The following is a 24,763-nucleotide window of genomic DNA, read 5'->3' as shown; positions in this document are numbered from 1 at the left end:
CATGGGTGGTACTGACGGTTTTCCTGCCTCTGCATTAATGCAATGTTTTTGTTTCCTTTTCAAGTTGAGAACTGTATTCTATCCAAGGTCATTTCAGTCACATCAAGCTATCTTCATTAGATGGAAAAATTTCAGCATCTAGTCAGGTGTGGCTTTTTTGCTCTATGTGGTGTGTTTTGTCAGAACTACCACAGCATTATCCCTCAGTGTAAAGAATCAGACCGTTTAGGTCTCTTATTTTGTGTCATTTACCTTGAAGAGGTCGTGAGTGTTCCTAGCAACAAGCATCTACTTTTCAGTTTTTTATATACCGCTATCCATAGGAGTAGTCCGACCATCCATGTTTCTTTCATGCTGACTGCATATTTCCTACAAAAACTCAGATTAGAATCTGATTTTTTTTTTTATTTGTTTTTTCATTAAAATGCAGTCACAACAACTTAAATATGTTTTTAAGCCATTTTCCACCAAAGAATTATCTTTTTATATTAAATTAACTTTATGGCAACTGGGTGAAAATACCGTACCTGGTTTGGTTATGAATTTAACCATCAGCAAGATGGCAATCGTACTTTTGATACCTTATCTTCCAGAAACAACCTGCGTCAGTGTCTTTTCTCATTTGATGTTAGCTATCCAGAAACCAACTACAGAATTTATTCTTTTGTCTTTCATGACAAGGACAAGAACAATGCTGGCTTAATATAATAGATTCAATAATTATTTACATCACTTTGGCATCAGGCAGAGACTTACTTAAGTATACTGGCTGCCAAATGTCTGCAGCAAGCTTTTTATTAAACCTTTTATATCAACTTCTGTATAACTTCCTATACCATTGTTACAAACATATACAGTCATATATTTGCCAACAATTTCTGTAATTTCTTAAGCTACTGTTCTGATTGTAAAGATTTTAGAGGTGAGAAGAGAAACTGTAGGATAACATTTTTAATCACATGACAACTGCATAGTTGTGTGGGACCCAAGTCCTTTTATTAAAAAAATGTGTCATACTTTAGCTATTCTGAAGATAATATGCTGTCTAGCCTGCCTCATCATGAACTGCACACTGCTAGTAAGGCAGTGTAAACCATCTAGATTTATGAGCTTATGTGACTCCATGCCTATATTCTCTTTTCAGTTTTTGATTAAAGTGGATTTCATAGGAAAAGACCTAAGCCCAGTATTAGTCAATTATTTTCTCAGTGTACCAGCTGATAAAATGAAATCAGTGGTTGTTTGGCTGGTAAATGACAACAAGCTTGGAGGCATGGGAGGGTAGAATATGCTTCCTCAAGGACAATGCTTTGCCATATGCAGGACTAATCAATTGTATAACTGCATGATGAAAAACCACAATTATTCAGGAAAGGATCTTTTCATTTTAGTGAATCAAAAGTGTGGATGTGCAAAAAAATCTTTACTGATGATGATGTGTACCCACTATAGTGGTACGGAGGATTCCAGCAAGAGTAAATGAAAGTCCAGAGGATGCAGCAAATAAGAGAAGATAGAGTGAATTCTGGTTGCTTAGTTTGCTTGAATGAAAAAGGCATCAACATGCAGGTGTATATCAGATTTATTCATGTTTTTGCTGTACAGCTGTTAATAGTGTTGAATTGGAAATATTTGTTCCTCCAAAGTTCATACTATCGCATTTGTTGCAAATAACAGTTGGTAATGATTATATAGTCCCTTCTTTAATTGCTATTTGATTTGTACAAATTTTTGTTTACAAAATCTGAAATACTGCATTCCCCTACTGCCCCAAGTTACACTGGGTGTTTTTGATTCTGTGATAGAGTTTTAGGTTGATATTTCATGCTCGTACTGGGCAGTGAAGCTGGAATGATTTAAAAATGCAGGCTAACAGGATTTAATGTGCATTCCATATTGTGTCTGCTTTGGTGTACAAACAAAAATAATGCTTCCTGTATTTACTCTACCTCTTCGTCTAGGGGATATTTACAGGTTTTTCATTGGGCCAATTGTATAGGATTTCCAACTTGTGTGCTTGAAATGATGTTTTTAGGAGGAGTTTAGCCATGATTCATCATTTTATGCCTAATTCCTAATGTGAAGGCATGCTATATGAAATTTTACAATCATATGCAAACAGCTAGCTTTGCAGTAAATACATCAAAATTAGACTCACTGTATCATATATATATATATATATATATATATATATATATACACACACAAAGGACAGAGTAGGTTATCACAAAATATTGCATAGTACTGAGTATGCAAGATACCTAAAGTAAATACAAACTTCTGGCTTTGCTGATATGAGGACAAAGACTTCTTCATTTAAAGACTAACCTCATTTAAGTTTTCAGGATTGTTTTCATATTTGATCTTAGCTGCCCAGGGACCAGTCCTGAAACTCATCTCTCTTCTCTCCATGGAAACCAGAAAGCACACGATGTGTAAATACCATATAATTCTGTTAACTTCTCTATCCCTTGCCGTCTCACGGACAGTGCTAAGACTCAAACACATTGCTTTGAAGGCTACTTGATGTGATGCTTTTTTTTCTTCCCAACTAAGCCATTTCATTGTAATCAATTTTATTTCAGAGAATACTTACTCAAGTCCATTGAGAAGTATTCTGCCAAGCATGAGATGCTGAACTGACACTACTTTATTTCACGCTAGCTTCAGTACTTATGTAGCACTTTATTTCACAGATATCTTTAAGGCTGCTGGTACCTTGCTTGATCACATCAGCATTTAGAGCTGCTCCACAACTGCTCTGAAGTCTGTTTTATTTTTAACTCTAGATTTTTTTTCAGCATTTTATGACAAGCGGCCTATTGCTCCAATATATGAAACATCTACCATCCAAGAAATGCTGTCATCTGTACCTGGTAATACTTGAAAATATGATTTTAAAATGTCTAACTAGAAATTATGACAGATACTTTATCATACTTCTGATATATTATTAGTTAAAATGAATTAGAATAACTACAGTACTGTAGTATTTAATGTGTTCTGTCTTAGCTACCAGGCTAACTTAGGAAATTTTGTGTGATGCTTCAAAATAATAAATATTTTGCTTTGGTCTGCATTTGTACTGTATTGTACTATATTTGTACAAGATTGTATTGTTGTGCTTGATGATTATAGGCTTTGGCATTCTTATAACATACAGTAGTATTCTCTTTTTCATGTGCAATACTTCAGGTGTGTTATAGTGTAAGTTAATATAAATTATGTCAAAATCCATTATCAAAACTGTTATAATGGTTGAAATGATTGATTAAGTCCTGTTGAAATAATAGGATCAATAGCAAGCTGACAATGATTTGAGTGACGTAGCATCATGAATATTGTCAGACTAATGTAAACTTTTTGCATTGTTAGTAAGTTTTGGCCAATGTGACTAATTACCTTAATACAGCAGTCTTTGTTTGACAGAAGTGTTACTAAATCTGCAACATATTTATAGTACAACACAAAATGAAGCAAAGGAATATTTACTGATGATGATGCTGATCTGAAAAGATAAGAACAAGTACCCTAAATAAGATTGTGTGATTATCCAGTTCACATGGAGATGAGTAAATGTGAAGAATTTCATACACTGGAGAATGGATCCTTAAATCCTTTCGTTTGAATATTTTCAAAGTACTGATTTAAGCTAGACATTTTGTTTTGCTGCTAGTAAGTGAGACAGCATAAGCCTGAAGCTAATACAAGTTAAAATACTTAACATAGCATAGCTTGAGTACAACTTTTTAAACAACTGCATAGCACTGTAATTTAAAAAACAAACAAAAATAAACAAAAAACCAACGGTGTAACAAATTGATCTCAGGCTGATGCTTCTGTGCTGGATATGGTGTTATAAACCACTCTTAAAAGTCTGTTACACCACACTCCAGTAAGATTAGACTGATTAAGTAACTTACTTTCATTAATTCACAATAATTGATCTAAGTACGCGTAGTTTTCCTGTTCTTCCTTGCCGGCACTTATTCCATAGAATTCCTTTTCTCCCATGTTCAGAAAGTAAATAAAAGCTTATGAACGACACTGTTGTATCAGGGCTTGGGGTACTGCTGGTTTTAGTGTGTCTGTATGAAGAAATTTTCATTTCCTTTCAGTAATGACAGTCCCTTCCAAAGTCCATTCCACGCTGTTGCCAGAATTTTCTTGCATTAAGATGTGGACTAAATGTGCATTTTTTAGGAACCTTTTAGGAGTTGTTCAATTGCCTATAATTACAACCTAATAGCAAACCTAGTAGATTTGAACTGAAAATTCTTAAAATTATGAATTGGAGATCACTTAAGTTTTATGCACTTATTCTTCAAAGATATTAATTAGTATTTATTACTTAATATGACTTTCATACTGAGCAGTAACTTATGCTATAGTACTTAAACAGAGAGGTTAAGCAGTTATTTTCTATATATTGACAGAGTAACAGAGCCAAATTCAGCTCTTTTATTTTGTATGTTAGTCTATAAAGAAAATTACACTGTATTTTTTTTATAAACCAGATGGCAGATAGATTTTCAGCACTTAAAGTGTCTAGGAAAGTGGGTAAAATCATGTCTGGTCTAGTCTGATGTTCATCATTTTAATGAAACATGAATATTTCTGTGAAAAGTCCCTGATTTCAAGGAGAGTTGAAAATGTGATTAAGTATGATAGTAAAGATTGATTAACTTATAGTTCGTGATTACAATAATTAGTATATGCAGTTGTTTGTATTTGAAGTAACCTCACTAAGACCTAAATAACCTATTTTTTTTATTTCTTTTATATTCCCAGGCATGCAGTTCATTAGACAAAATGTCGAGATTTGTAAGGGTGATTGGGAATATAGAAGTCTAATTAATTGCTGTAGAGATTAAACAAACAGTGGTCACATACAAAACATGACAGTATATTTGAAGAGGGCAGAAATTAGAAATTCTTGCTATGTATTTATTGATGACATCTTTATTTATAGTTTTACTACATATTTGATAGTAGAAAAATAAATTTTAAGAAAAAAAAAATAAATTAAATGCTGTTTTCTTTGGTTGTGATTAAAATGATGTATTCCTATGTGCAAAAGGGATGCTTTAGCATTACAAGACAATTTCCATTTCTGACCTTAGCTCTCCCAAGCTCAGAACTGGATTCAACCTCTATTCCATCTCTGGAAACCACAAGAACTGTGATGGGTAAATAGAGATTCCATAAAAATATTTATCATTTTAGAAAAATATAAATATGAAGAGGATAATTTTAACTTTCTGCAAAACTTCTCCTCCTTAATGTATATTGCAGTACTGATTGTGTCATTGCTTTGGCCAGTCATTTGCTTATAATAAAAAGTAGACTAACATACTGTTAAGCTTCTCAGTTCCTCCATGTCTGTTCTCAGCTAGATATGCCTAGTTCACTAGAATGCTAACTGTTCATATTCTGCATTAACTCAGTTGGGCTACGCTAATTTAGAAGGGGAATAATACTGTAATGAGTGCATCAATTAATATAAAATAGCAGAACGTAATATGCCCTGCGTATATTGAAAACTCTGATCTGGCACTGCTTTGAAGAAAATTGTTCGTCTCTAGAATCTGAAGGCAGTTCTCTGGTTTGATCTTAGCTACTCAGAGGCCAAAGGTGAAACCTATTTCTCCATATGACGGAAGCCAAAGAAGAGTGGAGGGTAAATGCAGTTTTTTCTTTTTGATTTTCTTTTCCCCTTCCATCATCACATCATTTTGACCTGCTTTGAGCAACGCCAAGGTTTTTTTCTGGTTTTAAACAGACCTCTTATTTTGAATGGTTGAATACATCCTAGAATGTCAAATCTACTCCTTTTGTATATTGCATATGCAACATTCTTGTCCATCAGTGGAAAAAGCATTAGATACTCTTAATATCCCACAAAGTTTTAAACCATGGGAAAAAAACAATTACTGATTTGGTTAGTGGCTCACTGAACATTTCTAGAAGTTTATGCAGAAGGGACCTGAACTCAAACTTTCAATTCCTAAAGCCTAGGAATGTCTAAAATTCACAGAGAAATCGCTATTATCAGCAATTTATTCAGGTTTCTGCAAGCTTGGGAGCTTTCCATAACAGTCTTATGTGTCTTATAGATGTCTAATAAGGCCCACAACATAGCAAAGAGGTGCAATACACAGAGAGTAGATATTCCACTGGTTAACGTATGTTTATGTGTTTTTTCTGTGCAAAATTAGAATGAGAGTTACAGTACAAGGAATTCACTTAAGTCAGATTATCTTCAGTGGGCTGTCAGGTGACATATCGTACCAGTAGAGGGGAATGAATCTCTAGAATCTGAATGCAGTTCTCTGGTTTGATCTTAGCTACTCAGAGGCCAAAGGTGAAACCTATTTCTCCATATGACGGAAGCCAAAGAAGAGTGGAGGGTAAATGCAGTTTTTTCTTTTGGATTTTCTTTTTCCCTTCCATCGCTTCACATCATTTTCATCTGCTTTGAGCAACGCCAAGGTTTAATATTGTGCCCATTCTTGCAGAAACACTTGTCACGCTAGCTACATGATTCTGTTGTCTAAACCCATGCTTTTGCCATCACCTGGAAACCATTTTTCTGTGGGGACATTTGGCAAAAAGAATCCATCACGTCATGCCTTCCTTCTCTGTGTGTCTCTCCATGCTTTTTTTCTGTTAATTTGCTCAGAAACTTTCTAGAATGAAATATCCCAAGATGGTCTTGCTAATGTTATGGGATAGGTGTCCCAGAACTTCCTTACAGGACATCAGTCATTCTGTTTACCTTGTTTGTTTCAGTTGTTTGAATCCTCAGGTTGTATGAGTAGGCGTATCATTGGCTTAGGGAGGAATCCAAAGGATGAACTGGGATTTTCAAGGTGTAATAGGGGAATGGTGAGGCTTTCTGTGTGAATTGTTTGGGGAAGATTGTGAAGGTATCTGAAGATCATGTCCCTGTCTGATCATAGTGACACAGAGATGGGGCCTGGACTCCACCTCAACTACTTCACCGAAAGCCACGAGGACTATGAAGGGTAAATAACCTCTGATTCCCTTCCTGCTCTGCATAACTGTGCAATGCTTTTTATTTCTGCAGAGATGAGCCTGTTCAGATGCTTACCATCCTGAATAGGAGGCCTGTGATGCCACTGGTCTCTTATGGCTCATGCTTAGACATTGCTCCATTTCTAATCTTTCTGATCCCTTCTGGGAGCTTGCCTTCCCTGCAGGCCTCATGCATTCTTAGGTTTACTCTATTCTCTTGGGCGTATGTGTACCACTTGAAAGATGGGGTCATGTAATGTAGGGGGAAGGAACACTGTGAAATGGCATCCTGCCTCACGCCCTGCTTGGTATCCTTGTGTATGGCTGCATGTTGATATCATTCCTGTGACGACGTCTGGTGTGAGGACCTGAAGGTGGTTTCTCTGTTTGATCTTAGCTACCCGGAGACCGAGGCTGAAATCCACCACTCCTTCCTCCCTGACGACCCAGCAAACTGTGACTGGTAACTAGCAAACATCCTCCTTTTTCTGTTTTCTCCTGCTTCTCTCGCTCCCATTTACACTCCATGGCCCAAAACACCCAGCTTCATTCTCATCTTCTTGGACAGTCTGAAGATTTGCTGGTGAGACCTGGCTTGCAGAAACACCAGCCACACTTGTTACGCAGTTGCACTGTTTGATCTCATGCTTTATCCATTGCTTGCCAGCGCCATCTGTGGCAACCGAATGACAGCTTCTTTAGAGGATGCATTACTGTACCTTGCTTTCAATACCATTTCACTGCTCCCTTTCATCAAGGAAATAACCTTCCCTAATGAGCTGCACTCAAATGATACATCACTGCTCAGAAACCACTTCCTTCTGTAGCAGTCCAGGCCAGTGCAGTACAGCAGCACTGCTGTTCTGCTGTCTCTTGAGGTTTCTCTTTCCAAGGGTGCAGCTGGCAGGTTCTTCACCACTGACTTTCCAGATGGTTTGCTGTCAGCTGTGCATGCAAAGATGTTGTTACCACGTGCAAAGGAATGCTCTGCTGTTCTGCCCAGGTTGAGGTCACAGTAGGACTTGAGGCACGTTGTCTCTTCTCACCTTTTGGACAAGCACTGCATGTGCCTTAAGGTTTAGATACTTGGTGGTGATTCTGGCCTTGTCTGGTCATGGTTCTTGCCAGTCTGTTAGTGGTGCAAAATGGATATTTTTTTTTTTCCCAGTTGTTGTTTTGCTTTTTAGGGAACTTGTTTTTCTTGAGCCTACTTTTTGTGATGCATCCATGCTGAGGTGAAACTGCCATACTTGAAAAACGATGTTTAGTTTAAGGCTTGGCTGTGATGTTTGGTGACAGTGTGGGAGTTGCTCATGGTGGCAGCTTCTTTAATATTGTCAGGCACGGGTTATGCAGTATCCAGACCGATGGTCTGATGTATCATGCAAAGAGTGTGAAGTCTTCCAATTTATGGATGTGTACAGTATGAAAGGGTATGGAACATTAAACTTTCTAGACCTGTATGATGCATGTTTATAGGTTTCTAGATATTCTGTCTGTTTTTATTATCTAGCTCTTAATGGTTAGAAGTTAATCCTGAAATGGTGGGCGGTTATTTGGCAGCAGAGAAGTCTTTTTTTAATGTCTACTACGAAGAAACTTGGCTTGCAGTTGAGAATCTTGCCTGTCTTGTTCCTGGTCTTTCTTTTTCCTCTACTAAATGCTATTAAGAGCTTTTAGATGGATTTGCTTAAAATAGTCGTGACTAATAAACAAATAATTAAAAATACCTAAAGTTTAATAAAAATATTTATATTACATTTTTCTTTCAAGCTTAGTGGATATCTTAGAGCTTAATTATTATACTCTCAGGTAGATGCATATACATATCTTCTCCACTATTTTATTTATTTATTTATTTATTTATTTCTGCTTTTATATGAAGTCTCTTTCTTATAGTTTGGTTATTTTTTCAAATTTATTTTGTGCATTTTTCTCAGTGCCTGTGTCTGTATACAGAGTATGTACAAATGTTATACAGAATTAAAATTCACTGAGAGAATCTTGATAGAAAACAAAGCACTCAAAAGAATTAAGTCCTATTTAATTTTTATTGTTTTATGTTTATCCTGTGTGTGTGTGTGCTTTGTTCTGACAGCTCATTTACTAGAGAAAGTAAAATAAATATGCTTTCTGAATTGTATTCAGTTATGTGGACAAAACTGTATAGGATAATATAGCTTTGGTTGGCTGCCACCTTAGTCTCCATTCTCACTTTATCTACTAACTCCAGTTCCCACTTTAAATTAACACTGCTCCATTTTCAAGGTAAGGAATGCTTGTTGTGGGTGGACATCTGCGTTGCAGACTAGGTAAAAGAGAAAAATCTATGTATAGAAACAACAGTTATACATAAAATTATCTTGTTTGTTTGCCTTAATAGCTTTCTATGATATTCAGCCTGTACTTTCAAGCCCTGTGACACCTAGTAAGCCTGAAATAGCAGATACTGGACCAGGTACAACAATCAATGCCTAATTCTTATTAATCAGTAGCTCAGGCCATGATCTAGAACTCACTGAGATGACTGTACTGGTAATCCTTGTTTGGATTAGACCCTAACTCTTGAAATTTTAGTTTAGATTGCTGTTATTGTTGACATTGTTGCTTTCTCACACTTATATGTGGCAATTCATAGTCACTCGATATGCCTTTAGTATTTTGAAAAACATGCTGCAAGCATAGCTGAGAAAATAGGTTTTGTTGAGCAATGCAGTTGATGTAAATACTGGGATTTATGCTGTGCACTGTCTTCTGCTGCTGACATCTTGCTGAGAATATTAAGGAGAGTGTCTTTTTAGTGACATGAAATTGGGTAACAGTCATGGACACTTAGTGCTTTTGGACTGAAACCATAGTTGGATCACTTGTCAGCTCTGAAATCCAATTTTGTATAGTTCAGTTGTCTTGACTGATTGATAATTCAGTGTGTCCTCTTTGTTAAATTCCTGCATTTTACATCATACCATCTTCCTTACACATTGGACCAAACTCAAAATCCACAAATGCTCAACTTCAAAATCTTACTTGACAGTGATTAAGACCCGTATCAGTTGCAATAAAGGCTGGAAGAAAGGAACGTCCAGAATTTCTGCATGTCACAAATACAATGATTTATAGTCACTGAAGCTCTGTGCAGTTCAAAAGACTGTATTTTCCTCTAATACGTACTGAACTGATAATCTGAAAAATGTCCAAGCATTAGTGAAATGTTTATATCACTCTTATATAAACAAACTTGTTTTTGCTTATGAAGCAAGAGTTTCTTCCATTAGCTCTTTATTGTCTTATGACTGTCATCATTTCTTCCAACAGCAACAAGTGAATCCATTCTGGAATCTTTCACACCTAAACCTTCTCGTCCTTTTCAATGGCCAAGGGTAACATTAGGTAATGTTGTTATTTTCATCCACTGAAAAACTTTCAAGCCCATCCATCACATATGAATGCATTTCTTCCAGCATATCATTTCACATGCATAACCATTATTGTTTTTCATGGTTATCGTCTTGTTCTGCCATTGTCATTAGACTCTGCTTTCTCTTGATATTATATTTCTGTATGGGGACATAGTTCAGAACAGTTTTACTGTTGTCAGAGCAGTAAAAGTTGCCTCTCAGTAACTTGCATGAAAAATTCCAACATCCTTTTATCAGTAAGTTTTTTTCCATCTTTTTTCCATCCCATCACACATACGCATGTTCTGTCTTTCTCTCTGACGTGTAGAGCTTTCATTGAGAAATTCCAGTGGATTTGGAGACATACATTTCTGGTCAATGCACAGCATTTCTCTATCATCTCCATTCTGCACTTCAAACTCACATTTCATCAGATGGCTTTGATGTTCCATGCTGAGTTATCCATTTTTCAATATAAATTTGTGGCATGTGCTGTTTGTTGTGACAAACTCTTGTTAAACTGCAATTGCAAACTGAGCTCTTTCTTTCAGCTCCTAAAGAAATGCCACTTACTCCTTCTAAACTGAAACCGTCTGCTATCCCAGAAGTACAGCATGTGGTAACTGGTAACTGTGCACACCATTCTTATAAATCAGTATACAGAAGCATGTTAGCTAAAAATATTTCAGCCAGACTTCCTAAAATGGACAGGAAATATGCAGTTCATGAACATCTTGAGTAACTTCCATTCTGAAATTAATCATTTGATTTTGCGTAACAAAAGGAATGAGGGTTAAGTTCATCAGTTCGTTACACAGTTGGGTCCAATGACAGAAATTTAAATATGGCCTCTGGTTTTGTAATGTAGTTTAAATGAATGGTGGGGAAAAAAGTTCTATTATTCTGTTGACTCTCTTGCCAGTTTCTGTATCACACTTCCATGTAGACATGGCAAAGATGACATCTTTGCTAATCACAACAGTTGTTGATTTGGAATAATGTAGTTCTCATATGATTGGTAAGACCTCCCTCAAGGAACTCACTGAAAAGAATTGTGACTTCAGGGGAAGTAGGAAAGCTACCTCAAAATAGAAGGGAAAACTTCCGTATATGTGTGAGAAGATCAACCTTTGGCCATAGGGGCATTATAAGAGTGTGTTATCCCTTTCCCTTTTCTGCTTTTTGATTAAAATATATTTATATATATCCTTGTAGTCATTTTCTTCTGATTTGCGATTAAGGGATATGGGCTTTCCTTCTTGAGTAGTTTGGGTACAGGACCAATGAATACTATGGTGTGCATTGCTAGAGCTTTACATTGTTTCTGTTCTTTTATATAAACATGCAAAACACTAAAAGGCAAGAGTTGCCTTTGATGTCTTATGTATGTCTTGACTTCTAGTTCTGACTTAAGACTTTCAGCAAGATTTTGGCATTTTGAAGTTGCTTCTTCAATATAGATTTTCTGGTATTTTTTATGGAACAAGATCTTTTCTTTAGTCACAGCCTTAATCTGTTAATCTGTTCTTCCTACTTTTCTCCTATAACTTTTAAAGAAATATGTTTGGGCTTTTTTTTTTTTTTTTTTTTTTTTTTTTATTCAAGCAAGCAATGAGTTAAAAATACCCTGATAGCACAAATATGGGAAAGGAGCCTCAGAAGCAGATTCTTACACAAAACAGTGAGCGTACGGTGTGTAGTTTCATAGGAAACAGAACTACAGGGAGTGTAAGATCTTATACCTAAGATCAGGACTCACAAGTGCTTATCAGGTCTATTAAAATAAGAGAAAAAATTCAGCTATTGGGATTGAAACATTTTTGGTCTGTTCAATTTCACTTGATTTTTTTGTTTTCTAGCTCCAAAACACCCACTTTCGGAGACTAAAACTTCTAAGACTGTTGAACGACAAAAAGCAACCTTAGGTAATACATACTTGTGCAGCTGTTGGTCAGTCTTCTCTGCAGCCCAAGTCACAGCTTGAACTCATCTCATAGCTTGAACTTCATCTCATAGCTTGAACTTCATCTCATAGCTTCTTTCATTTGGAATCCATTTCTTTTAGAGAAGAAAAAAGTTGGGAAATAATCATTCTGAAATGCATCTTTTGAAACTTAAGAGAAAAAGTTACTTGAGGTTTTTTGTGACCTTACTAGTTCTATAGTACAGTAACATTTTTGGAGAGCAGAATAACTTCCATTTTGTTGGGAGTGTTGCTATTAGAGCAGCAATGTATTTTACCTTCAGAAAATCGTTAGAAATTCCTTAGAATCATTACTGAGAGGCTAAGTGTAAGGTCAGCATTATGACTGTTAATCCTAGAAATCTCAATGTATGATTTCAATGGCACTATGTAGATACGTTAATTCTACTTCTCTTTTATCAGTCCTTCATGAATGTTAGTTTGGCTTCAGAAATGCTTCTCAGTCACTTCACATTTCTTACTCTAGTCTGTTCGTTCTGTAATATATGCTTTTCTAGTGTGTCTACTACCCTGAAGCATTTGGAAACTTCTTTGAAAGGAATCCCATTGCACTCCTTTATGAAAATGAATTTATACATTACTATACTACCTGATACCCCCCTTAAGCTTTATTTGATGTCCGATTAATGGTCATTAGCTGATTATGCCTTCAGCTCACATAAGTTCAGGGAAAAGAATAATTCCAGATTTCTGTTTTTTATTTTTATTTTTTTATTTTTACATTTAGATGAAATTATTTCTATTTTATTAACAGAATGCAATGAATGCAGTTGTGGAGCAACTTCCTTTTATATCACTATTATATCACTATAACACTATTATATAGTGTTGAAAATTGAGACTATTTTTGCAGATTTTGTTTAGGTTTGTGCTTTGATGGTTTGAAATTGACCAAGAGGGTGAATTATTTTTTCTGCTACCTATCTGACAGAAATGAATTTGCTGTTTTAATGAGGGAAACATTTTGATGTAATTATAAGCTATAATTGCATCCTTTCAATTTAGATACTGACTTTTGCAGTGATGAACAAGGAGGTTTTAGGGGAAGATTTTGAGGAGCCTTTTTAGCAAATTAGATTTTGCCATTTGCTTTTGTTCCAGGTGACATTTATTCCTTCATTTCTGGCTTGGAAAATGTGATTCTTATGTGACATAGTAGAAAGAATAATCTTATAATCCAGTATATTTCTTTCAGCTCCCAAAGAAGCAAAACTCACACCTTCTGCATCTAAACCTAGACCACCTGGCAGACCCAAAAAGCCACAAACAAAACCTGGTAACTAGCTTCCATACAAAACATTTATTGTACCCTATCACTTAAATAGTTTTATATACTTTAGTTTAAATTCATTCTGTGTGAAGTGCAGCACTATAGATTTAGAAAAAATAGGCAGTGAGGGAAGCTGTGCTCTTTGAGGAGTACTGTTTTTGTATTTAATAACAGCAAAAAAAGATTGAAGCAAAGTCAAGAGACTTAGCTATAAACTTATATATCAAGTCACCAAGCTTCATGGCCTCCTGGAAACAAATTGTTTTGCTGTTTTTCATTTCAAAATGAAATGTTTTCTGAATTGGTTCGACACCAGATCTAGAAGATGCGCATTCTCTTTTGTTGTTGATGGATGTAGCATTTTATCTAGAACCATAGGATTTGTATTGATTCAATGATCATTAATTCATACATAGACCTGTCTGAAACTGTGGAAATAGGAGTGAAATGCTGTTCTGGAACTCAGTGAAGGCATATTTTATGGTGACAAATGAAACCAAAAGGTACATAATTCAAAGGCTGAAGAATAAGTGAATAGTTTTGGATGGTTTATGCTGAAGTTCAAAAAGTGTGTTGTGAGAATATGTTACATAATCATGGAAGATCTTAGTCAGCATTATATTTTTCCAGGTTCCAAGTAAATTAATCCCTCTTACTTTTGCTCATAAGAAGAATTGCTCTCTTCAGACCTAACAATTCCTTGTGAAACTTATTAAATGATACTTATGTCTTGGAAGTTTCTCAAATTAATACACCTACTTATTTTTTCATTGTGATTACATCTCCTACAACGTTTATAGTGGAGAAATTCAGTATTGTAATACTAGAATCATTAATTTCATGTCTGCCATAGATATCTATGCATATCTGAACATAGACATCTTTTCTTGAAATGACAAATAACTCCTTTGGAAACTGTTGAATAAAACTGTTTTACACCTTTGGGCCACCAACATAAACCTGGTATATTGATGTTTCTACATCAGTGGTTGATGTAGCTCTGAGCTAACGTGCCACTACAGAGAAGGCAGCATGTTTCTGTATTTGTACATATGCCTCTTGCCTGTCATTTCTTTGTTAGTGATCAAATTGTTCAATCCAGACAGAATCCTTAGAAACACTACTCTTTATTCACTTGTTTATTTTGGATGCTAAGGGTAGACCTCTACTCTCTACAGCTATCTGAAAGAAAATTGTAACAGGGAAAGCATCAGTCCATTTCCTCAGGTGATGAGAAATAGGATCAGAGGAAATTGCATCGGGAGAGGCTTAGATTGGATATCAGGAAGAATGTCTTCATGGAAAGGATGGCCAAGATTTGGAAGGGGCAGCCCAGAGATGCATGGTGAATTCCCCATGCCTAGAGGTGTTTAAGAGACAAGTGGACATGGCACTAAGGGACACTGATCAGTGATGCAATTTGGTAGGTCAGATTGATGGCTGGACATGATCTTGGAGGTTTTTTACAACCTAAATGATTCTATGGTTCTATTATCATAATTAAGCTTGTGTCTATCCTTCTGGGAGACAGTATTTGTTACTGTGGCAATTGATGATATTCAGAAATGATTATTTGAGGCATAAAATATGTAATGCATGGAGATTACGTGGTTTTTTTTTAGGTGACTTCCAACATTTAGTCATACCAGAGAACTAAGCCTTCTCTGGCTATGAAATTTTTCTGAAAACTTGGTGCATGTCTGCCATATTATTTTCTATCCCTCTAAGTTTCAGGTTACTTGGTTGCTCACTGCTTACAACCCAATAACCTGGTAAACAGTTTAATAATATTGAGGGTAACATGCCAAAGTCCTATTTCACTGCCTGTGAGTTTTCTTTAGATGTTCTGCTTTCAGAAAGGTCAGAGAAAATTAAGAGCATTAAATTTTCTTCAGTCTTATTCCCCCTTTCATCCTCCTGAGAAAAATCATCTCCCAACTCCGCCTTTTCTTTTTACCTAGTAAAATTTACATCAGATGTGAATTGTGTATCTAATATTGACTTTTTAAAAACTGCTGTAGAAGAGCGTCCAACTCTTTGTTTATCTCTTTTGTCAAGGGATAAATCCTGTGCTTGTTTTACCTATATCCAGTAATATCTCATATTAAACCCACTACTCCAATTTTCTCTGCTTATTCATTTAAATGACTGATGGTTATTTTCTAAACTTCATTTCTTCATTGATGAATGTGTATCTTTTATGGGATACCATTTACTTTCAGCTAAAATACTGATTTTTACAAACCTGTTTTTTTGTCTCCCAGTATCTGAAACCATGATCCAGTGCTTTAATAGGGTTTCCTGATTTCTATTGCATTCTTTCTATGCTTGTCATCAATTTTGTGCACTATTTCTTAATTGATCCTGTGTTATTAAAAAGCTTAATTGACCATAGTTGAAAAAATGTTGATTTGAAGATAGGCATTACTGTGGTGTCGTATCAGCAGCTGCTTTTACACTTATCAGTGGAGTAATTTTACATTTTTTGCAGTACATTCCACACTAAACTTGTCACAATATTTCTGTTTCAGTGGTGGAATCTTTTACACTTAGAGTTGAACCACCAGGGTCAACGATAGGTAATGGTACTTCTTTGGCAAGCTGTAGCTTTTGCTTTTTTCGTCACAGAAAGTGGGAACAAAGTTAATCATCTTATGCTTTAGGTTTGATTCATTAAACTTTATTTTTCTTCTAGGTATTTCTCATTTGGTATCCATGTCAGTTGGGCATATCACTTGGAATGCCTACTTTTTGAGTAAACGAGGCTTGCAGCTTTGAATGACTTTTGTCTTAATTATGTTTGTCTGTGTCAGTCTCAGCTTATTTTATTTAAAAAAACAAAAAGCTGGGCTTTTGTAATGTCCAAAATTTCTCTTTCTTGCTTATGCTGTTGTAAACACATGGGTATTATTATCAGACTTTCTTTGCTGTATCCTATTAAGAGAGTTCTCTGTTGCAGGTGTGAGCATTTTGTGTTTGCATGTTCAACTCGATATCAGATGCTGATCACTCTGTGTATTAACCAATGCATTACCCACCTTTTTTCTTCCAGCTCCAAAGGAGATTCCTCGTATTCCTTCTAAAACTAAACCTTCACCCAAACCTCATATTCCACAGCCTGAAGATGGTAAACTGCTTTGTGTGATTATTTCTAACACAGTGTATATTAGATTGAAATGTGTTTCTGTGCAGCTGCTTATTTATTTGAACAAGTTAAAACATAATCAGGTTCTGTTGTGCTGTCTATTCAATGGTGTGTTTGCAAATTTTAGGAATAGTAACAGATTTTTATTTCTAAATTCATACCATAGAGCTAAAGTGTGTGATAGCACAATACACAGTAATGCTTTTTAACAGCATCCAGAAAGCAAATGAGCGTTCTCCAATTCCAGTTTTGTGTATAAACAGCACTTGAAATACCACACAAAGTGGAGAATTTTCTATCCTTAAAAAGCCATTTTCTTGATAAGTTAATGACAGATATTTGGATATCTCACTACAACCAATTGGAGAACTAAGTTCACACTCCTCTTTCACTGCTTATTTTCTCAGTGACCTCATTTAATATAACAGCTTTTGTATGAGGCAGTGCATTACAGTAGAAACAATACTAACTGTAATAGAGTTAGTCTCTTAAATTTTCAGAACAGCTTTTATGTCTTGCTTTTCTTAATACAGCCCTGGAACCTGTAACATTTAGAACTGATCAACCAAAACCAACAATAGGTAACAATTCTACCTAAAGTGATCACCACATTTAGAATACATACTGTGGCTACTTGAGTACAGTACTCACCCACACTGCTTTGCATGGTTAGAACAAATGCTCAGTAGATGTCTAGCATCGCAGGTACATCTTCACTGTATTTCATCATCATAATTTTTACTGTTAAACTTCATCCTTCTGTAAGGTGATTTTTGTGTTTTTCTGTGATTTTACACTAACAATTCATATTCAGCTTGTTTGGTTTTCATCACACAAGTATGTTCTATAAAGGGGATGGCAGCACCACAATCTTGCTTTGACTGTGTTTCATTATATTCAGTTTGTGTTACTTTCTTCAACTTTTCTGCTAGTTTCAAAGCCAGACATCCATCCTGGCCTTGCTTCTCTTGATTCTGTTACAGAGATTCCCCACCAGCAGTATTTATTTGTGTACCAGGCATTCATACTTCTTCATTGCTTGTACAAGGCATGTGTTCAGGGTTTCCTTTGGTTTTGTGAGCTGTCAGTTTCTTGTTTGTTTGTTTGAAACATTCTGCCTTCTGACAGTCTTCTGTCAGGAAGATATTAATAGTTGTATTTGTTTTATTCCAGTTCCAAAAGAATCACATCGTATTCCTTCCAGACCTAGGATATCACCAAGCTCAGAGGTGCCACAGACCAAGCCTGGTTAGTACATTGTTTCTTTACTTTATCCTGGTGCATGTATCTTACAAATTCTACTGTGATCAGTGGAGTTTCAGATCCGTGTTTATCCCTTGGGTGTGTATGTCCGTGCATTCCTTGAAGGATAAAATCCAGTGTTGCACATCATAAGAAGTAGAACCTGTAAGCAACCTTGTAAGTTTAAGTTTTTTATCTTCAATTCTTTCTTACATTTTAAGTCACTGCAACATTGGGCATTTTCTTTACAGTCTTCAGTGAAAATAGCTTTTCTCTGTTTGAATTTGGAATGGTTTGGGGAAAGATGAAAAAGAAAGTGTCATTGCAAAGAGGAAGTGTTTTTTTTCTGTATTTCTCAAATTGTGTACATGTATTTTCTTTCTTAGGCACAGTCATTCTTTTATTCTTTTAAGTTAGTTTTGCAGAAGCTTTATTTTGTTTGCACTTTTAAGGATGCACAATACTTTCCATAATGGTGTTTACATAGTTTCATATAGAGTAATATATGACCATGGCCTAATTAAGGGTGGAAGAAGAAAGTTAAACAACTCAAGCTAGCAATTGCAGGAAGTACTGTGGTTAGTTGACCTTCCTCATTAGCTAAGTATCCACTAGTTTGCTCACCACTCTGACCCCCTGCAGGTTTGAGGAGAGAGCCAGAAAAAAAAAAAAAAAAAAAAAAAAAAAAGCAGTGATTCAACAAAAAATGTAAAAAATGAGGGGAAAAAAACAAAAACAGAAAAACAAGAGATGCAAACACACTTGGTCACAAACTGAGTGCCAGCCAATCAACAGCTAGCAAGTTCACAAGTGGCTCCTGTGGAAAGACTGCCCACCAATTTTATTGCTGACTGTGACATTATATGACATGACACAGTCCTTTGGTCAATTTGCCTAAAGTATCACAGCTGTGTCCCCTCCCAGCCTGTTGCCTAACCTCAGCCTATTTGTGTCGGGACTGTGTGAGAAACAGAGAAGTCTTTGACACTGTAGGAGTTATTTTTCAGGATCTGCTAAAATGTTGATTTGTTACTAACACTGGTTTGGTCACAAATTTAAAACAGAGCACCTCGGGGAATGCTATGAAGAAAATAAACTCCTTTCCAGCCAGACCTAGTACAAATATCCAAGGTATTCACAGCATTAGGTGGTGCAGTTGGGAAAATGGGCAGATGGATGAGGACTAAGATTCCTTTCTGCCCTGTTAAGTCTACACTTATTGTTTGAATTAAAATTAAAAGTAAGCAAGAAAAGTGCAAAGTTGAAGATGGAACTCCACCCACAATTTCTTTGTGATTATTACAGAATTTACAGTTTTATATTCAGAGCTCAGATCTGTATTAGAGTTATCACCCTGAAGGCAATTTTTGAGCTGCATGATACTGTTGTGTATTGAGTTTCAAGGAGAGTCCATCTCTCCCTAGCTGTAGGAGGAATGACATGATCTTTATGGAGTTGCTGACTGCAATGTTTTGATTGTTCTAAGAGGTTTTTTTGTTTGTTTGTTTTTGTCACACTAATGCAGCTCAGGAACCAATTACGTTTAGAACTGAAAAACCAAAGTCAACGTCAGGTAACAATACATTCTTATTTGTGTAGTCACATTGTTTTTCCTCTTCAACACAGATTGTTAAAAGTATACCTGCAAATAACTTTAATAAATTAATAGTAGATTAGATATTAGATTTAATAATTGAACAGTCAAGATTCTCTGTCTCAATTCATTTTTTCTTCAAAGCGTTTAAGAAGGATCCTTGTGCCTATCAAGTTTTTAAGCATATAGGATAGGATAATTTCCTTTGGAATTTAAAAGGGCTGAGGACAGATCAGGTCAGGATCCTAAATTACACAGTAATGCTGTAAAGGTGACACTGTTCTAGTAAGTCACATGAACTGAATAAGCAAAGATACATACTGTCAGTTTTCGTTCCTTGCTCTCCATCCCCTCCCCTTCTTATGAGTTCAGTCATTCACAGAATTCTAAAATATAATTCTGTTTCTCTTAATTAATAATTCCACTGTCAAAACAAAATCACTTCAGTAATCTTTGGGATATATGAGGCAGATCCACTTGACATTTTTATTTGCTTAAATATGATATTGAGAATTATTCTGGTACAATCCCATTGCAGTAAAGTGGTGTCTTTGTATTTCAAACTTCTTTTATTCAGTAAGTTTCCATTCTAAATAGAAATAAAAATTCTGTCATATGATTTCTTAATGGTATGTCGCTAAGAAGTATATTCCCTACAGCATGATTTTGTTCCAAAAAAAGCCTTCACTTCTTTTACGTTGTTTCCATACAAGTATCATCTGTTCAAATTTTTGCTGCATTTTTATTGGTTGCAATGGGTTGCAGTGAGCAATGTTGCTTTTGAAAACGTTAACATGGTTTAACCCAGTTTCTTTCAGTTCCCAGAGAGACACGTTATGGGCCTTCCAAACCTAAAACGTCACCCAGTGCACGTGTTCCTCCAACCAGAGCAAGTAAGCTACTCAGTATTTTGCATTTCAGTATATGAATGTTTTTGCAATTTGAAAATTATCAAAATAGATGAATTTTTATGAAAATACAAAAATCTTTATTGGATAGGTTGTGTTTTACTGTTGTGAAGTGTTGCTGTAAATCTGTCATAAAACAAGACAAATATCTGTGTGTCAGTAATTTGCAAGATGATTGGGGTGTGGGGATTAAGCACACTAATGTAAAGCCCCTGGAAGCTGGAAAACTTGGGTCTCAATTTCCTTAAGATATGAAAAAAGTACTTGTATTTTCTCATTTACAAGAACAAAATCACAGTACTTTCTTGTTCCCCAATCTTCCCTTTGAGGATAACTCCGCCCATTTGAAAGCTAGTGGTAATTTTTCATGTTTCTTCTGCTTTGACTACTTGATGTTTTTTAATGTAAGACTGATTTAAGCAAGCAACGGGTTTTTGGAAACACTTGAAGTGCAGCTAGGAAAACTGTTAGAATTGCAACAGTTTACTCTGTGGAACAATCTGTTTAAGATAACTGGGATGAGAGAAGGGTAAATCCAACAGTGCACTGTAAAAGTCACTTTGTCTGTAGTCTCAGCACTAATATTTCCTTCGCTGGTAGGTGGTTTCTGTGGTTACTTGCAAGTGGAAAAAGCACTTCCTAAAAAAATTTCTTTGCAGAAAATTAATGTCCTGTAAGGAATATCAAAAAGACTTATGATTAGTCATTATCTTCATTACTGTGTTTAAAAGTTTGCTATATTCACAGGTCCAAAGGATAGTCGACGAGCCACTTCCAAGCCCAGAACATCACCAAGTCCAGATTTACCACACACAAAACCTGGTAAATAGATAAATGTTTTATTGTACTTAAATATTTAGATTTTTTTTGGGTTGTCTTTTCTCAATTTTATCAAGTGTTGTTGCAAACATATAGATTTTCTAATGAGCACTAAATACGTGTTTAAGGAAAGAGAGAGCTGATTTACATATTTAATTGCTCAGTTTTGATGAGTTGTATATGCTTTTCAATCACATGACAGTTGTCATCAATGAATCATTTTCATAGAAGGTTAAGCAACATATAACCATTTTAAGAGTGTTCTTGGTGGAAATCTTCCCGATCTTCTTTTCTGATCAGATGTGCCCTGGTAATGGAATTAGATCCTTAAAAATATAACTAGTAGGGATTTATATGTCAGTGAACTGCCAAATCTCTTTAACATATAATGATTCTGAAGGTATCAGTTGAAACTTTATAGGGAATATATATTCACTATTATTTGTTTCAATTTAAAAATAATTTGGTTAGGAGAGTATTTTTACCCTTTTACTGGTATTTTCTGCTAACTTTGTGCACATTCTTGTTTTAATGAAGTACTGGCACATATTACACTTACAGCTGAGTAACCAAAGACAAACAGGCAACCTTGGGCTGTTCACTATTACATTTTTTCATTCCCTGCTGTTCATTGACCAAAGGTTACAAATTATTATTGTGTTTTTTTGCATTACTTGTTTGCAGTTTTGATTTGTTTACTTGTTGAACATAATACTATTCTATTCCAGGTATTTGAAGATTCCTAGCTGTGCTGTTGTCTTCACAAAACTATTCTCTCACTCTTCCACACGTTGCAGTTTCATGCTTGGCTATCGCAGTTGTCAGCTTTGTAATACAAATGGAAACACCTCACCTATAGTTGTCTCTGTTCTTTGTTCCTTGGGCTCCAGATGAGATTTTTCTTACTTTTTCACTTTTTCATGCTTATTTTCATTCGTTGTTGTCTCTTTAAGTTTCAGAATGTCTTATCTGTCAATTTTTCAGTTGCTCATGCAAAGACCTTGTTTTTCCTTGCAGGTATTGATTTCTAAAGAGCATACACCCTTAAAAGTGGTCTTTTCTTTCAGCTCCTAGAGGAACCCAACAACCTTTTTTTAAACCTAAACCAGCTCCCATTCCAGGTGCTTCACAACGCCAGCAGGGTAAATCATCTTCCCTTTTATCAAGCTATGGTCAATAACTGAACGCTGTCTTTTGGGTAGGGTGCTGGTGCTTAGCAGTACGTTTGCTGTTACCTTTGTACCATTCTAGGTTAAGAAACTTCTGCAGTACTGTGGTTAACTTATACCATTAATGGAAACAACAGCAGTTCCAGGGTTGAATTTTTTCATTGGTATTACATGGATATTACCAGAAGATATAGTAATGATCCATATATTGCAAAGATTGATACTAAGTTATTAACAGCTCGCATCTCAGCAACATTTCTGTTGTTTGTAGCATGTATTTTAAGCGCTTATGACATAAGCCTTTTGGGGCTGTTGCTTTCCCTTTAAATATTTAAGTGTTTTCATCCAGATGAGGCTAAGACTTCCCATCTGTTTTATTCCATTTAGGACATTCTCCATCATAAATCTGGCTAACTTGTGTAAGATAATCACTAATTTCACTAAAGGGTTGCAAAACAAAAACAAAAGTGGAATGCTTCATAACCAAAAATCTCTGAGAGAATGTCAGTTACATTGTAAAATGTTCCTTTCCTGCTGTATATAGCACAATACTGAAAGTTGTTTTTAAGGAGGTAGAGGGGGGAAGGGAAAGTATCTTCATTATTCTGAGCATTTATCCAAATTTTTTTCCAACAGAAATCATTCCATCCTTCCGTGAACCATATACTACTATGATTCCCCAAATGCCTGAAAGAATAAAACCAACACTGGGTAATTGTGTATTTCATAAATAATTACTCTATTTTCCATTTTTGCTGGATAAATGGTTGTGCTTTGTTATTGATAGTGGCAGTAGCACATGAACTAATTTTAAATTTACTTTTGAAGGTTCTTTTCCTCGTCTTCTAGCCATTCCAATCCAGAGGACATAATTCCTTCACTTGTTACATATTCTCCTGTAAAAGGGGAAATTATTTAATGAACAGATAGCGATTCCTGATTTTTTTGCATCTGAGGTACGATGCTGTTATCCTAAAATACTGCTCTGCTTTACTCCTCATTATCTACTTTTACAGAGAAAATTGCAAGAAAGTTTTAAGTGTCTACTACGGCATAACCTGTGCCAAAATGTACCAGCTACGTGACCCTCCAAGTCAGACACCAGTTCTTAAAACCATCTTCCCTTTTTACCTTCTAGTCATCCCTGTTGGAAAAACTTTCTTAAATATGTTTAATATGTATATTTAATATATTAATACATTTGTCTCATAATTATTTTTCTGTACTTGATAGATGTGAACCAAATAAGGGTGAATTAATCAAAGCAGGATTGGGCAGTAGGAGTACTGCTTCAGTAATCTTTTCTAATAATGAGTTCTCTGTCCCCACTTTCAGAGGAGATGTTGACCAAGATTTTCTGAGAATGCATCATTATTGAAGTACTAACAGCCATTCAATAATCTTTGAAGTTTTCCTCTTTGATGATAAGGAATTTAAAAATTCTTTTTGTCATGTTCAAATTTTAATATATATTCCCTATACACATTGATACTTGGATTAGTGTTCATTTGATATCTTTACATATTTTTATAAAGTTTATGCGCTTTTTTATACACACCTGGGGACACGTGATGCAGTCTTTATATGCAGAACACATGTGAAGAATGGAAAGGGTAAGGTAGATTTTTCTGAGGACTTCTCACATTGCTGTGGACCATAGACTTTCAAGTGTTTCCTGTAAGTGCTAAAATACTTTTTGCATTAAATGATTCTTGCACGACAAGAATTACTAGAATAGAGAAGTTCCTATTGGAAAGAAGCTATACAGGTTATTGATTCTAACTCCCTGATTGCTTCAGGGCTAACAAAAAGTTAGAGCACATATTATTAAGGGTATTTTATACAAATGCCTATTAAACATGGACAGACAGGATGCATCAATCACCCCCCTCCAAGAAGCTTCTTCTAGTGTCTGACTACCTTCTCAGCAAGGGCATTTTCCTGACATCTGATCTGAACTCCTCTCATGCTGTTTTGAACCATTCCCACATTGGATACTAAAGACAAAAGATGCCTCCATCTCCACTTCCCCTCCTTGGGAAGCTGTAGAGAGCAATCAGGTGAAAACAAGGAAGTTAACTTACAAATCATGCTTGACATAAAGAGCCAATGAAAAAGGGGTACTATCCTCAAGTACTCCTGTACATTATACATGGAAGAAGTAGGCTACCATTGTGTGTTTTCATCCTATTACTC

The 24,763-nt window shown here is 35.6% G+C and overlaps 1 protein-coding gene across 34 annotated transcripts in view; it reads left to right on the top strand.

The window, feature by feature from the left end:
* The window catches only part of ABI3BP (ABI family member 3 binding protein), a 125,683-nt gene that overhangs the window by 64,962 nt on the left and 35,958 nt on the right, over positions 1-24,763 (top strand). For 9 of the 34 annotated variants that reach the window (XM_032447796.1, XM_032447803.1, XM_032447789.1 and 6 more), the window contains 18 exons: positions 5,618-5,680; positions 6,348-6,410; positions 6,963-7,028; positions 7,436-7,501; positions 9,422-9,496; positions 10,354-10,428; positions 10,988-11,062; positions 12,296-12,361; positions 13,616-13,696; positions 16,222-16,269; positions 16,743-16,817; positions 17,369-17,416; positions 18,009-18,083; positions 19,603-19,650; positions 20,490-20,564; positions 21,327-21,401; positions 22,466-22,540; positions 23,204-23,278. In XM_032447796.1, the coding sequence (XP_032303687.1) occupies positions 5,618-5,680; positions 6,348-6,410; positions 6,963-7,028; positions 7,436-7,501; positions 9,422-9,496; positions 10,354-10,428; positions 10,988-11,062; positions 12,296-12,361; positions 13,616-13,696; positions 16,222-16,269; positions 16,743-16,817; positions 17,369-17,416; positions 18,009-18,083; positions 19,603-19,650; positions 20,490-20,564; positions 21,327-21,401; positions 22,466-22,540; positions 23,204-23,278 (1,224 nt within the window). Of the gene's footprint in view, positions 1-2,801; positions 2,877-5,123; positions 5,190-5,617; positions 5,681-6,347; positions 6,411-6,962; positions 7,029-7,435; positions 7,502-9,421; positions 9,497-10,353; positions 10,429-10,987; positions 11,063-12,295; positions 12,362-13,615; positions 13,697-16,221; positions 16,270-16,742; positions 16,818-17,368; positions 17,417-18,008; positions 18,084-19,602; positions 19,651-20,489; positions 20,565-21,326; positions 21,402-22,465; positions 22,541-23,203; positions 23,279-24,763 lie in introns of all 34 variants that reach the window. The other 25 variants (XM_032447820.1, XM_032447806.1, XM_032447818.1 and 22 more) reach the window with 24 other exon arrangements.

Source organism: Coturnix japonica, chromosome 1 (assembly GCF_001577835.2).
Source record: "Coturnix japonica isolate 7356 chromosome 1, Coturnix japonica 2.1, whole genome shotgun sequence".
Taxonomy (NCBI): Eukaryota; Metazoa; Chordata; class Aves; order Galliformes; family Phasianidae; genus Coturnix; species Coturnix japonica.
Note: the sequence above shows the minus strand (reverse complement) of the source record. Positions and strands in the feature narration are given on the sequence as shown.